Raw genomic sequence first — 15,042 nt, forward strand, 5'->3', positions numbered from 1 at the left:
CACAGACTGTCCACAGCTTTGTGTCTCCGTGTGTTGGCTAAGCTGGGCTGGGGGTGTGGTGCCGTGGTAGAGCACCCGGACTCGACCCCCAGAACTGCAAAGAGAAGAGACACTCACATTTCTTGGCCCCACCCCCGTAGGACTTCACAGAGCAGTTCCAGGTGCTGCTCCCCAAAAACGCCCAGCCCTGCAGGGAGGTCATCGCTGCCCTCCTGGAGAAGATGAACGTGGACAAGAGGAGCTACCAGATCGGGAAGACCAAGGTCAGCACTCTGCTGTGGACCCACGCCCCCACCCCGCTCTGCACCCCCCACACCTCTCCTGCTCTGAGGCCCACAGGTCCTGGTGGAGCGGCGCATTCCTCAGGACCAGTGCCCCGCTTCTTCCCACAGCGGGTAACGTAGGCAATGGTGGGAGCTGCCTGGCCCCGGCTCCACCTCCTTCAGCAGAACTCGGCCCCACTCTTTCCACTTTCTCACAAGTAGGTTGGGAAGGACTATGCTGACCGGCAGGGTATTTAGGCCAGCTCGTAAACTTTACAGTGGGTGTTAGTCCCTTATTTATTGCTATAACAAAATGTCTGAGGCTGTGTGTCTTAAAAAGGAAAGAGGTTTATCTACCTCACTGTTCTGGAAGTCCAACAGCATGGTGCCAGCTTCTGTTCAGCTCTGGGGAGGACCTCATGGCACATGGCATTAGAATGACAACATATGTACAAAAGAGATCACATGGGAAGCCAGAGGTAGATTCAGGGCCATTCGTGCTTCTTTAAAACAACTCAAGGGACCTAGTGGTGTCCCACAGAACTACGTAAATCCCTTCCAAGGCCAGCGTCCTCAGTGACCTTAGTAATTGCACTTCCAACCCCCTACCTGCTGCTTTCGGGGTCCTGGGGATGGAACCCAGGACTCGCACATGCTAGGAAAGTGCTCTACCACTGAGCCACATCCCCAGCCCTTTTTACTTTGAGTCAGGGTCTCACCAAGTTGCCCAGGCTGGCCTTGAACTTGCCGTCCTCCTGCCTTGGCCTCCTGAGGAGCTAGGATTCTTGGCATGCAGCCACCATGCATTAACATAGGCCCCACTCCTTAAAGGTCCCCCCACCTCAGTCCACCACACTGGAGACCAGGCTTCCAGCACGTGAGCCATGTCGGAGCGTAGCACAGTGTCTGGCGGTTTCCTTCCCTTCCTTTCCACACATTGTCCCTGATCCCCAGTGGGCGAGAACGGGGTTGCCTCTTGTTTATAGGGCACTGCTTGACTACCCATGTTCACTGTAAGTGGTGACATCAGCTCCCCGCGAAGGCCTCCCCTGCTCTGGGACATCCCCTAATGGTTCTCAGCAAGTTAATTGAGGTAGCCTTTGAACAAGCAGCTCCACTCCTGGCCATACCCAAGAGAACTGAAAGCAGGCATTCACCAAATGCTCACGGGTGCATGCTCACAGCAGAGCTGCTCATGGCAGCAGGGGTGGAAATGGCCCAAATACTCCTCAGTGACTGAATCATCACAGGGTGGTATGTCCATACAGTGGAATAGTATTTAATCGTGAAAAGGAATGGAATGCTGGTCTATTCTGCAGCGTGCGTGGACCTTTAAAACATGCTGAGTGACAGAAGCCAGACAGAAAAGACCCCCTAGGGTATGGTCCCACTGATTCCACTTACACGACATGTCCAGAACACGCATGGAGAAGGAAAGACTGGTGCTTGCCAGGGGCTGGAAGGGGGCACTGGGAGGGATTGCCAATGGGGACAGGCTCTCCTTTGGGGAAGATGATGAAATGTTCTGGGACCAGCTAAGAGACGTTGCTGGCCATAAGAGACAATGGCCACACAAAATTGTGCATATGCTAATGCCACCACACTGTCCATTTTAAAATGGTGAATTGTACGCTATGTTAATTCTACTTCAATCCCAGTCGGTCAGCACCCCAGCCCGGTTCTCACCGGTGGCTGTGCGGACCTGGGCACCAGGAGCAGAGGCGCAGTGCAGCTGACCCTGCTGACCCCTCCCCCGCCAGGTCTTCCTGAAGGAGACAGAGCGGCAGGCCCTGCAGGAGACGCTGCACCAGGAGGTGGTCCGCAAGATCCTGCTGCTCCAGAGCTGGTTCCGGATGGTGCTGGAGCGCAGGCGCTTCCTGCAGATGAAGCGGGCGGCCGTCACCATCCAAGCCTGCTGGCGCTCCTACCGTGTGTGGCGGGCAGTGGAGAGGACGCAGGCGGCAGTGTACCTCCAGGCCGTGTGGAGGGGCTACCGACAGCGCAAGGCCTACCGCCGCCGGAGACAGAGCATCATCCGCCTGCAGAGCCTCTGCCGGGGGCACCTGCAGCGGAGGAGGTGAGTCAGGGAAATCCCGGGGCCAGGAGCCCCTCACTGAAGATCTGCCCAGGCACTGCCCGGCCTCAGAGCTACGGGCATCGAGATGAGCACAGGGAGTGGCCGGCAGGAAGCCAGCCATCAGGGCACAGGGGCTCCCAAGATGTCCAGGGTTGGCAGCGCTCAGGGGCGAAGCTCCAGGTGCCACTGACCACAGCTGGCCTCTTCCAGAGGAGGGGCTTCCCAGGCCAGCCCAATGCCAGCTCCCCTCCCCCACACACTCAGCTGGGCTGTCACAGGGCACAGAGAACCCCAGCTGTGGCTCTGAGACCAGCCCTCCCACAGCTGGTGTCCTGTGGGCCCTCCCCTTCCCACAGGCCCAGCCGCAGCTGCCTGAGTCGGGGTCCTGGTTCCTAGAGCAAGGTGTCTCTCAGGCAGTGCCCACACGTGCCAGGGCCTCCTGGAGAAGGAGCCAGGCCCCAGTGCACCCAGAGGAACCGGCGTGTGTGTGTCTGGCCTGGGGGTGACCCGGGGTGTCCCCTGCTGCCCCCCAGCCCTGTCAGTGTTTGAGACGGGGTCTGAGCTGCTGAGACTGGCCTGGAGCTGGTGGCCCTCCTTCCTCCGCCTCCCCGGGTCGTAGGGAGGCTCCCTCCCTGACCGGCCTGAGGAAGCGCAGACAGGGTGTCCGTGGCGCCTGCAGTGAGGGGCACTGCCGTCTCTCCCCTCCTGGTGAAGGGGGTCCACCTTTGCAGGAGCATCTCTGAGGCCAGCAGTTGACGGCAGAGCTCGACCGCAGCCCTCGGGTGACAGGAGGGCGTGTGGCCCCCTGGAACCCGTCTCAGCCTAGAGCGCGATCTCTGAACCGGGCCCCTCTGCCTTTCCTCTCACCAGCTTCAGCCTGATGGTCTCAGAGAAGCGGAAGGCCGAGGAGCAGCTGCGGGAAGCCCAGCGAGCTTCGAGGACAGAGCCCCCGCGGGGCCAGCCAGGCCCTATGGCCGGCGAGGAGCAGAGCGCCGAGCAGGGCCCAGGGCCCACAGCAGCCAGCGAGCGCCCCATGTTGGAGCCCAAGGCGTTGCCCAGCCACAGGTCCCCAGCAGGCATCTCCCCACCAGAGAAAGAGGTGCCCAGTGCTGAGAAGGAAGTCCCTCCCCCGAAGAGCGTGACCGCGGAGGGTCACGAGAAAGCCCCCAGCAGCCGGGAGAAGCGTGAGTCGCGTCGGCAGAGGGGGCTGGAGCACGTGGAGTTGCAGAACAAGCACATCCAGTCCTGCAAGGAGGAGGGCGCCTTCAGAGAACCTTCCAGAAAGGCCATCCTGGAGCTGGGGGACGGCCTCCCTGAAGACCGGAAGGAGAGCAGGAGAGGCGAAGCCCCTGCCGAGGCGGGGACAGAGGCTGCGGGCGCCCCCAGGAAGCCTTCTGTGGAGTCCCCACCAGCTGTGGCCGTCAGCAAGACCCCCGCAGACCTGGAGAAGGCGCCCCCCGAAGGGAGCCCCAGGCCCAGCCCCATGCGGCGGCCAACCAGCCTGGCCCTGGACAGCAGGGTGGGCCCGTCCATGCCGGGCAGCACCCCCGAGACCCCTAAGAATAAGGGCAAGACTGGCGGCAGCCCGAGGGCTCAGGACAAGCCCGAGAGCCCTGGAGGCTCCACCCAGATCCAGCGGTACCAGCACCCGGACAGCGAGCGGCTGGCCAACGTTGTGGAGCTGTGGAGGGGCAAGAAACTGATGGCCGCTGCGGGCTCCAGCACCATGCTGAGCCAGTCTCTGGATCTCAGTGACAGGCACTGGAGCATGGGGACTGCCCTAACACCCACAGAGTAAGCCCCCATCCTCGGTCCAGGCAGCATGGTTGCCACGCTGGGTGGGCAGGGGGACTCAGGAGTGGTCATGCCCACTGGATGGGTGGGCGCCAGCTGGGCCTGTGCCCCACAGTGCCCTAAACGAGCCACGCCCACATGGAAAGTTCCTGGCCTGAGGGGGGCGGCCCTCAGAGGGGGCACTCCCTCCCTGGCCCACCTGGACCCCAGTTTCCTCATCAGTGAGTGGGGCTGGTGACATACCCAGGCTCAGAGGAGGGGCTTGCTCTGCTGACCCTGGTAAGCTGGATCCTAGGGACCCGAATCTCCAGCCCACAGCCCCTCCTGCTGCACAGGAAGGACGAGGCTGCTCCCCCCAGAGCAGGCGCCTCGTTCTGGGCGCTACTCAGGCTGCAGCCCCGGTAGTGGTCTACAGAGGGGGCTTCTTGGGGACCAACCTCGCTGGATGCCAACAGCATTGTGGGTACAAGGCGGATGGACAGAGAGGTGCTGGAGACAGGTGGGGGTGGCAGACGGACGTGGAAGGAGAGGTCAGAGTGGAGGCCGTCGAGGCCAGGAGGGGCAGAGCAGTGCCGACTCAGGCTCAGATGGACGGTGGACAGAGGCGCATCAAGACGTAAATGTACAGACAGGTGGAGGTGGCAGGTGGACAGATGGGCCTCTCGTGCTAAGGCAGGGATTGACCCCCGTGTGCTGTCACCATTGGGCCTGCAGAAGTGGTGTAGCAGTGTCCCTGGGCACCACCCGCTAGTTAGCAGTAGCTGATATTCAGAGGTCGACACAGGTGGGCACGGGATGGAGCATGACCAAGACAAACTGACCCAGGCAGGAGACAGACGGCAGACAATGAGACTGCAGAGACGGGCAGCGAGCCGTGGAGACGGACGGCAGGTGGCACGGAGACGGGCGCCAGGCCGGGAGTCAGGCCGCGCCTCTGCCTTACCAGCATCCAGGGGCCGAACAGTTTTCTAGTGGGGGCGTCCTGTGCCGGTCAGGGCACTGAGGGCATCCCTAGCCCCAGCTAGCAGGTGCCAGGAGCACCCATCCACTTGTACCTGCCAATCTTGACCGACCACCACTCTCCAGACCTCCTGGGGTCCCGGGGAGGGGAGGGGGAGTGGCGGCACGCTGCCACGCTCTGTGGGTAAACCTCGGTCTGTGTTCCCTCAGAGAGCGGCGCACCTCCTTGCCCACGAGTGACATCTCCGGGCTCTCCCCCGCCAAGGCACAGGTAAGGCCAGAGGGTGCAGCCCTCGCCTCCGGGCCCACGTCCACTTCCACCCTTGCCAGAGAGGAGTGGAGTCGGTGGCTAGAGGGCACAGTGGGAAAGCAAGGTCCCCAGCACAGACCACCTGCCTCTCGCCCACCCCCATCCACACCATCCTGTTGCAGCCGTCAGCAGAAACCGAAGGGGAGCTGAGCACAAAGAAGCCAGCCGTTCAGAAGAAGAAGTCAGGAGACATCTCCTCTAGCCTGGATGCAGGCCTGTCCCCAGGCTCCCAGCCTGACTCTAAGTAAGGAGATTGGGGAACTCAGGCCTCTAGAGGATGCCCCAGGGTCCCTGCCAAGGCGTCGCCTCAGTCTACTCTTCTAACCCGATCACATCAATCAAGCACAAGGGGCAGGTGTTTGCTCAGTAGAGATTCCAGTGGGGGCAACTCAGGAGTCTCGGGTAGGAGGATCACAAGTTCAAGACCAGCCCGGACAATGTGGCTAGACTCTGACTCAAGAAACAAGAAGGGCTGGGGGTGTAACTTAGTGGTAGAGCATCCCCGGGCTTGATCCCTAGTCCTAAAACATCTTTGGAGAGGTCCCAAGCCCCTGTCTCAGAACCCACCCGCTACCTGAACCTCAGCGGTTCAGGAGGAAGGGGGATCACAAGTTCAAAGCCAGCCTCAGCAACTTAGGCTCTGAGCAACTTCCCGAGACCTTGTCTCTAAATGTTAAAAGGGGCTGGGATGTCTCAGTGGTTAAGTTCCCCTGGGTTCAGTCCCCAGTACCAGAAAACAAAGACCCACCCACTGGACTTGCCCACAAAGCGTAGGCCTGTGCGTTCGTTAGCACAAGGTGCCATGCCTGTGTGCAGGACACCCAGGAAACCTCTACCACTGCGGGACACCTCCTCTGGGTCTGCAGACGGACGGTTTCCATTTGGATTTTAACGGAGCCAAAATCAGTCCTCACCTCTGGGAACCCTTTCGAGAGCCTCAAATAGTAAAATCTAGGTCGAGGTCTGTCCCCAGAGAGCCTCTGCCTGGATGTTCCAGCTGGTTCTTCACAGAGAGGATGGGCCATGGAGCAGTTGAGGTTTGATCCACACGCGGGGCAGGTAACGGGAAGCCACAGGATGGCCTCCCTAGGCGTGAGGCCAGGGACCCCTGCTGCAGAGAGAGACCACCCACCTCACAAAGTTTTAAACTTAAGCAGGAGTTTGTCCTCAGTACTGGAGGCTGAAGGTCCAAACTCCAGGTGTCCTACTCCCTCCTGGCCCATCCAGCCGCAGGCTCCAGTCAGTGGTCTCTGGCCACATCGCTGCAGTTTCTGCCCATCTTCATATGGCCCTCTCCCCCGGTGTCTGCCCTTCTCTCCTCCTCAGGAGAGCATCGGGCAGCCTGGCCAGTCCAGGGTGCTATCCCAGAAACCGCCACTCAGACACACCAAGACCCTTTCTCAGACATGATCGTGCTGCACCTCGAGCCCAGCCTGGGGCGCGTCCCGGGGGCGGCCGCTCTCCCCAGGCGTCAAGCAGCCACATGTCACGTGTGCGTTCTGACTTGTTCTGGCTCTTGCCTGTGAAAACCACATCAAGGAGAGTTTTTTTGCGGGTGCTGGAGGTCGAGCCAGGGCCACTCAAGCACTGTACTGTGTCCCCAGCCTTTTTTTTTTTTTTTTTTTTTTTTTTTTTTTTTTTTTTTTTGAGATAGGGTCTCACTAAATTAGTGAGGTTGTCCTCAAACTTGGGATTCTCCTGCCTCAGCCTCCTCAATAGCGAGGATTGCACCCGTGCCCCACGGCACCCCAGAGAGACCTCAGCATGAAAAGACAACAAGAAAGCACATTGCTGTCTCCCCAGATCCACGTTTAAGAGACTCTTCCTACATAAAACTAAGGACAAAAAGTACATCCTGGAGGGCACGGAGGAGGCGGAGAGCCCCGCGGCAGGCCATGCTGTTCCCGAAGCCTCGGCCTCGAGGAAGAGTGCGGAAGGTCAGTGGCCACTGGACTAGAGGCAGAGGCCTCTGCAGACGCTGAGGTCCAAGCCACCAAGCTGGCCTCAGACGGGCACTGCACTCGGGTCCTGATGCTCTGCGTTTCTGATGGCCCCGGGGGCCAGCCAGTGCCTCCCCAGACGCACCCTCACAGCTGCTCTGTGTCCCCACAGTCTCCGGCCACCCGCACCGCCACACAGCAGGCGAGAAGCACACCAAGGAGATGGGGGGCAAAGGGAAGAAGAACCGAAACCTCAAGATCGGCAAGATCACGGTGTCTGAGAAGTGGCGGGAGTCAGTGTTCCGCAAGATCACCAACGCCAACGAGCTCAAGTTCCTGGATGAGTTCCTGCTCAACAAGGTGAGCCCCGGGGACGCCAGGGTGAAGGGGCACAAACTCCCCAAGAACAGCACAGCCGGGCAGTCGCTGCCCTCGGCAGATCACAAACAGTCCAGGGCCGGGTGAGGTGTCGTGGGGGGACACCTGCCAAGGACAGGTGTCCTGGTGCCGGCCCCTGTACCACAGGAAAAGTCTCTGTTAGAACCCCAGAAGGTGTCCCTGTCCAGCTGAAGTCCACCTGCTGCCCAGCCTTCTGTCCACTCCTCTTCTGTTTAGAATACAGTGTTGCCAAATGCAACTGATTCATGGAGGACATTGATTAAGTGCCACAGAGGTGAAGGTGAACCAGCCAGGGCCTGTGCCTGGGGTGCTCATGGCCCACCTGGGGGTGATCGGGAGCTTCCCAGGAGAAGCAAGGGGTCGCTGAAGGGACACAGCAGTATCTCAGAGTGACCCAGACCCCTGACACAGCCCATTGCGGGGTGTGGCTAGGCACAAGCTTCTGAATGGGGGGCAGGAAGAGCCTGGAGCCTACCTGTGGCTGTCATCGGGGGCAGTCCTGTCCTGCAGGGCACATCGACAGTGTCTGGGGACATTCTAGTTAGGACTGAGCAGGAGCCCACTGGCATCTGGAGGGTGGAGGCCAGGGATGCTGCCCGGTGACCCCCAGTGCACAGGCCCATCCCAATACAGGGAATGTTCTCTCAGATACCAGAGGGCTGAGTTTTGTCCTCTGAGGCCAGAGGAGAACTTAGGACGGGACAGAGCGGCCCCAAAGCCTTCCCTAGCACTGTAGGTCCCCAGGCTCATGGCACTGCAGGGACAGGGCCACTCTCTCCTTGCAGATAAATGACCTGCGCTCCCAGAAGACCCCCATCGAGAGCTTATTCACCGAGGCCACTGAGAAGTTCAGGAGCAACATCAAAACCATGTACTCTGCCCCGGTGCGTGGAAGCCCCAGGCCCTCGGCCTTTCCCACGCCCTCCCCCAGAGCTGTCCCTGCCCTGGGGTGACACCTGGCATTCCTACAGAATGGGAAGATCCACGTGGGCTACAAAGACCTCATGGAGAACTACCAGATAGTCGTCAACAACCTGGCCACAGAGCGCGGCGAGAAGGACACCAACCTGGTGCTCAACCTCTTCCAGTCACTGCTGGACGAATTCACACGCGGCTACACCAAGAATGACTTTGAGCCTGCAAAGGTGCGTGTCCCCACTCCCAGTCATGTTCGCATCCTCTCTGCCCTGTACCTGCCTCCACCTCTACCGCGCCCACTGCAGCCTGGGGCCACCCCCCGCCCCACCCCTTCTGTTTGCAGGGTCTTCCCTCCTCTCAGGAGCTGGTGGTAGGGTTAGGGTGGGAGGCGCCAGCTCCAGAGGAGAGAGGGGTCGTGGTGCACAGAGGCTTCCAGCCTCCTCTGTGATGGGCCAGAATGTCCCTAGGGACACGCGCCACCCTCTACCCCTACAACCAGGCAGGCCAAGTGTCCCTATGAGGACCTCACTTTTGTGTCCTTCTCAGCAGAGCAAAGCTCAGAAGAAGAAGCGGAAGCAGGAACGTGCCGTGAGTAGGCCTGCGCGTGTGCGTGTGCGACTGCTGTTTTGTGCACAGGCGTGTTCTGCCTGCGGTGGACACGTGTCCCTACAGACATGCATGTGTGCGCTGTCTCCCAGCTCCTAAGGAGCCCTCTAGCTGGGCGGGCCCCCTGAGGAGCAGGGCGCCCCACGGTACTGGGGAGGCTCAGCCGCTCTGCCCCCGCAGGTCCAGGAGCACAACGGGCACGTGTTTGCCAGCTACCAGGTGAGCATCCCGCAGTCCTGTGAGCAGTGCCTCTCCTACATCTGGCTCATGGACAAGGCCCTGCTCTGCAGCGGTGAGTGCCCGAGCAGCCCTGCCCGCACTGTACCCCATGACCTTCGCCCAGCCGCCAGTCTTTCTGGAACATCACTCCCAACACATGTCATCACCCAGTGTCTCGCTCAGTCACTCCCAAGACAGGGCTCAGTCCTCAGGTGGTCCTGAGGCCCACGGGCCAGTCTGACCACCTTCCACCACCTCCTCACACATGTGGGCACATCACCCTGCATCCTGTCTGGGCTTTGGATGTACTGCTCCTATGGCCTGAACTGTCACCCCCTTCTCAGACTCAGGAGCTTGAGATAGGTGCAGGCCCTGGTCACGCCACTGCCAGGCAGCCAGGCCAGGACTGAGCACAGTCGCCCCAGGGCCACCAGGCTCTGCATACCCTGCTGTTTTCTGCCAGAACCAGCAGGCCTGGGTCTTTTCAGATTCTGAAACCTTCCTCCTGTCCCCTTGCCCCTGTGTGTGAAGCATTCCCGCCACCCCAGCTGTCAGTGTCCTGAGCCACCTGCTGGCTCATCCCCAAAAGCTGGCTCCCTCCTCTTAGCACAGCTGACTTCCTCTGCAAGAAAATGTGACACCGTGTCACATACCCTGGGGCTGGCTCGCGATCATTCAGAGCAACATCACTCATGCCACAATACTTCATCATGTCCCCAGGGCCACCTCCTGGCAGGACTAGGGCCTGGGCCCCCTAAAAGCCTGTTCTTTGTCCGAGTGGCCATCTGGGTCCAGTCTGAAGTGACTAATGGTCACCAGCTCTGAAAACCTGCCTTGCATCCCTTGTGGGAATCAAGGCAGAGACGAGCAATGCAGTTGAGAAGGCAGTCGGGCCCGGCCAGTGGGGTGGGCAGTCCAGGAACACTGCCCTGTACCCCCTACAGTGTGCAAGATGACCTGCCACAAGAAGTGTGTGCACAAGATCCAGAGCTACTGCTCCTACACGTGTGGGAGGAAGGTGAGGAGTGTGCTCAGGTCCAGAACTTTCTAGAACACTGCCCAGGGCAGCGGGGGAAGCAGTACTTGTGAGGGCCACGTGGGCCCTCACAGGGGGGTGGTGGGAGGGGCTGCAGCCTCTGATTTTGCAGCAAAACACACCTGACTCCAGTTGTGAGGCCCCCAAGGCAGGGGCTGGACATCTCAGACCCTCGGCCCCTGGGAGAGTCCAGGCCTAGCAGGGGGACACCTGTCCGCTGTGACCCAGAGAAGTGGAGTCCTGAGTGTTGGGCGTGAGCAAAAGTCAGCATCCACTCATTTGAGGGGGCCCCAAGGGCCAAGGAGGAGCCTCTCCCCCAGAAGATCCTACTCTGTGGGTGCTGCGTGGAGGGACCCCTTGCCCGCTGGCCATCAAGCTGACCTCTGCAACTTGGTGCTCCCAGCAGCTGTGCGAGAGGGGACAAGGAAGCAGGGAGGGATGGCACCTACAGAGGGGGGCCGTGGGCTCTGCAGGATGAGGAGGGAGGACCCAGGACGGGTAGCTGGAGCCTGACCCCCTCCATGCTCTTCAGAGCGAGCCGGGCACTGAGCCAGGCCATTTTGGCGTGTGCATGGACAGCCTGACCAGTGACAAGGCCTCAGTGCCCATCGTGCTGGAGAAGCTTCTGGAACACGTAGAGATGCACGGCCTGTACACTGAGGGCCTCTACCGCAAGTCAGGTGCTGCCAACCGGACTCGGGAGCTCCGGCAAGTGCTGCAGGCAGGTAGGCCTTGCGGGCAGGTGGAGACCAGGCGGGTGGACCTGCGCCAGGCTCCTCCCGGGTCTGCCTGCGCCACTCACCAGCCTCTACCCGCAGACCCCACAGCAGTGCGGCTGGAGGACTTCCCCATCCACGCCATCACGGGCGTGCTGAAGCAGTGGCTGCGGGAGCTGCCTGAGCCACTCATGACCTTTGCCCACTACGGCGACTTCCTCCGGGCCGTCGGTGAGCCCCGCAGCACGTGGACATGGGGGGCGAGCCTTGGTGGCCCCGTCAGGAGACAGACAGAGCATGCGCTCTGGCCAGCCAGGGAGGAGTCTGCCCACCTCGGGTCCTAGTTGGGGTTGGGTCCCCGAGGCCTACCATTCCTGCCACACACCATCCCGAGGACCATGCAGGGCGGCCCCCTGCACCCGAGGCACGCGGGGGAAGCTGGGAGGCCCAGGGTGGCTGATGCCCTCCACCTCCCTAGAGCTCCCAGGAAAGCAGGAGCAGCTGGCCGCCATCTACGCGGTGCTGGAGCACCTACCCGAGGCCAACCACAACTCCCTGGAGAGGCTCATCTTCCACCTCGTCAAGCAAGTACCGCCCCGCCAGCGTTGGGGTCTGGGAGGGGACCAAGCCCAACAGACTTCAGGGCACCCGGGGTCCTTTGTGGCGCCCCTCCATGCCTCCCACCCCTGGGAGGCAAAGCTTCTTTCCTGGAAGCTGCCCAGACCCCGGGAGCTCCCTCTCTGGGCCGCAGCTGCTCCCTAACTGTCAGTGGCCTTGCAGGGTGGCCCTGCTGGAGGATGTGAACCGCATGTCGCCCGGGGCGCTGGCCATCATCTTCGCACCCTGCCTCCTGCGCTGCCCCGACAACTCAGACCCACTGACCAGCATGAAGGATGTCCTGAAGATCACCACGTGAGTACCAGGAGGGGCGGGCCCCCAGACACACCCCACCTGGCGTAGCCCAGCCTGTGATGAAACCGAGGAGCCTGACCAAAACCCCCTGCGACATCTCCCCATGGCCATGTGCCGCTGTGTGTAGAGAAGAGTCTGGAGGTGACCGTGGCCCTGGAGTCCTCCTGAGCTGTGGAGCCATAGATCAGCTTCACGTGGCTGCTCTGCCCTGCAGTTTTTTCTGGGCGCGGGTGGAAGTCTAACCTCGAACACTTGAGGCCAGCAGCCAGCTCCGAGCGGCCCCACCACCCACCCCTCGTTCCAGACGTGCTTGGGAGCACGCCACTCTGGACTAAGACCAACTTTTAGCAAAAGCCATGAGGTGAGGGGACTGGGGTTCCTGTCACTGCCCAGAGTCCAGCCCTGCAGACAGCACCAAGGTGGGACTCACCCAGGCTGGTGCAGATGCCACCTCTCATCACTTCCCAAGCAGTGTGGGTCCTCTGAGTTCTTCTGAGACCAAAAGAATGAAAAAAAGAGAGAAATCCCTCCGACCCCGTGACAGGGAGGGTGACAAACTGCTCGATTTTTTCCAGAATCTTCTTCCCACCTGACAATTCTTCAGAAGAACTCTGGGGCTGGGGGTGGTGACAGAGGCTATAATCCCAGCAACTCAAGAGGCTGAGGGCTGGGGTTCCAGGCCGGCTTGGGCAACTTAGCAAAACCCTGTCTTAAAGAACTCAGGAGGTGGTCAGTCATCCATGATAGCAGGGTTTTTAGCTTAGTAGTTGTGGAAATCAGAGCCCATCACACAGGTGGCTTTGTGTGGCAAGCACACTCGAAGGTGGCCTGAGGGGAACACCATCTCGTGGGCCCCAGCCGTGTTCACAAACCCCAGCAAAAAGCAGGCAGGCAACGAGGGACCCAAGGTTCTGGCACTGCCCAGGGGCACAGCATCAGCAGATTTGCCTCCAGCCTGTCCTGGCAGAGCCTGTGATCCTTCTCTTCTTATGGGGTCATGATAAGGGGGCCAGGGGCAGAGACCGTCTCTCCATCCAGCCTGAGTTCCCACCTCTCCTTCCCTCCATTACTGACCACCCCCCCGGCTGAGGTCAGAGCTCATGTTCTGAAGCCCCGGGGCTGGCTGCTCACTGGCCTTGTGACAAAATGCCCAACCTGCCTGCACCCCATACACCTCTGCAAGGTAGGATAGTCCCCACCCTTCTGCTCCCTCCAACCCTCCCTGTTGTTTTTCCTCTTCCAACAAGGAGGCTTATAAATACAGGGAGCTTATGGCTCAGAGAGGGGGACTGAACAGCCTGAGGTCACACCGCATGGGAGCCAGGGACCCCAGCTGTGTCCCTGACTCTGCCAGCTCTCTGAGCCTCTCTTCCTTCAGTCATTGTGCCACAGTTCTCGACTAGCACCTACCTGAGCTCAGGGCATCCCCAGGACAGGAACTGAATCCCTGCCTGCTTTGCTGCTTCCCTGTAGGTGCGTGGAAATGTTGATCAAAGAGCAGATGAGGAAGTACAAAGTAAAGATGGAGGAGATCAACCAGCTGGAGGCTGCAGAGAGCATCGCCGTCCGAAGGCTCTCGCTCCTGCAACAAAATGCTGTGAGCACCCAGGACAGCGAGGAGGGGTTGCATGGGCAGGGCCTCAGCTGGAGAGGCCTGATCGTGGGTGGGGCCATGGGGCATGCTTGTGGGCGGCAGGCGTGGTCTCGCTGCCCAGGTTCTCCCGCCGACTCCCAGCTCCAAGTTGGGCACAGGCTGCTGGGCCCTCATGACCGCACGGGTAGGGGCAGAGTTCCTGGCTTGACCAGACGGTTACAGTCCACGCTCAGCCTCACACCAACCAACTGTCCCTTTCAGTGGACGGGTGGAGGGACCTGGTACCCGCTTGGTGGTAGTTTGGGTCATCTGTCTGGCCTTGTCTCTTGCTGCCCTGGGGCCTACCCACAGAAAGATGTTCTCAGAGCAGGAAAAGAGACCTCACGTGGTGGGGCGGGGGTCCAGGGGGGAGCAGGTCCTGGGCTCCCAAGAGAGCCCGGAACACTTCCCTGGGCCAGCTGCTGGACTGCCCCCTGCTCGTGCCTGCGTCGCAGTCTTGGTGCTTTTGTTCACCCTGTCTTCATCTCTCCCTCAGCCCTGGCCTCTCAAACTGGGGTTTTCGTCTCCCTATGAGGGGGTCCTGGTATGTACGCGCTCTGTGGGTCCTCGGTGCATGTCTCCCAGTGCGTCGGTGCACGCTGGGGTTCCCTTGGCCCCGGGGTTCTCGTATCATAGACCGAGCATGTCCTAGCCTTCCAAGTGCATGCTGGGGGTGGCCCTTTGCCTGCTGACCCTCCGTTCTGAGGACCACTAATCAGCCAAGTGCCAGCCACTCTGTCCCTGCAGGATTCCTGAAGTCTCACCAAGAGCACAGTGGGACCTCGGCAGAACTAACCTCCCTTGGAGCCCCTTGGTCTGCCTGAGAGCACTAAGCTCCGCCCCAACCACATGAGTGCACTAAGCTCCGCCCCTTGAGGGTGTTGGTCAGACTTGTTCCTTCCCTATTTTCAGAACAAGAGCCCCAAGGCCCAGGTGAGCAGGGACAGCAGCCTGGAGGAGCTGGAAGTGCTGCCTGAGGAGGAGGCAGGGGCTGGTGACGAGGAGGACCGAGAGAAGGAGATCCTCATGGAGCGGATCCAGTCCATCAAGGAGGAGAAGCAAGTGTCCTTTCCCCCCTTCCCCCTCGGCCCTGGCCACTCAGTCCCCATCCACTGGCCCCACAAGCAACAGAGGATGTGATCTTGGACACTGCTGGGCAGGGTCTATGCCAGGAGGTCTGCCTGACCTTGCCAGGCTCAGTTCTATTGTACCTAGCACAGAGCAAAAATATTCACCTTGTGGGACACTGCTGTCCCCAA

The 15,042-nt window shown here is 60.6% G+C and overlaps 1 protein-coding gene across 11 annotated transcripts in view; it reads left to right on the forward strand.

Annotated features, from left to right (window-relative positions):
• Nucleotides 1-15,042, forward strand: part of MYO9B (myosin IXB) — a 96,157-nt gene that overhangs the window by 78,951 nt on the left and 2,164 nt on the right. For 8 of the 11 annotated variants that reach the window (XM_081287919.1, XM_081287925.1, XM_081287926.1 and 5 more), the window contains 19 exons: nt 141-263; nt 2,024-2,340; nt 3,211-4,134; nt 5,305-5,365; nt 5,527-5,648; nt 7,208-7,341; nt 7,517-7,704; nt 8,529-8,627; nt 8,715-8,888; nt 9,208-9,249; nt 9,448-9,559; nt 10,431-10,504; nt 11,055-11,247; nt 11,341-11,469; nt 11,717-11,822; nt 12,019-12,150; nt 13,624-13,747; nt 14,280-14,327; nt 14,696-14,845. In XM_081287919.1, the coding sequence (XP_081144045.1) occupies nt 141-263; nt 2,024-2,340; nt 3,211-4,134; nt 5,305-5,365; nt 5,527-5,648; nt 7,208-7,341; nt 7,517-7,704; nt 8,529-8,627; nt 8,715-8,888; nt 9,208-9,249; nt 9,448-9,559; nt 10,431-10,504; nt 11,055-11,247; nt 11,341-11,469; nt 11,717-11,822; nt 12,019-12,150; nt 13,624-13,747; nt 14,280-14,327; nt 14,696-14,845 (3,252 nt within the window). The remainder of the gene's footprint in view (nt 1-140; nt 264-2,023; nt 2,341-3,210; nt 4,135-5,304; nt 5,366-5,526; nt 5,649-7,207; nt 7,342-7,516; nt 7,705-8,528; nt 8,628-8,714; nt 8,889-9,207; nt 9,250-9,447; nt 9,560-10,430; nt 10,505-11,054; nt 11,248-11,340; nt 11,470-11,716; nt 11,823-12,018; nt 12,151-13,623; nt 13,748-14,279; nt 14,328-14,695; nt 14,846-15,042) is intronic. The other 3 variants (XM_081287924.1, XM_081287921.1, XM_081287922.1) reach the window with 2 other exon arrangements.

The sequence above is a fragment of the Spermophilus citellus genome (assembly GCF_964194105.1).
Source record: "Spermophilus citellus genome assembly, chromosome: 3".
Lineage (NCBI taxonomy): Eukaryota > Metazoa > Chordata > Mammalia > Rodentia > Sciuridae > Spermophilus > Spermophilus citellus.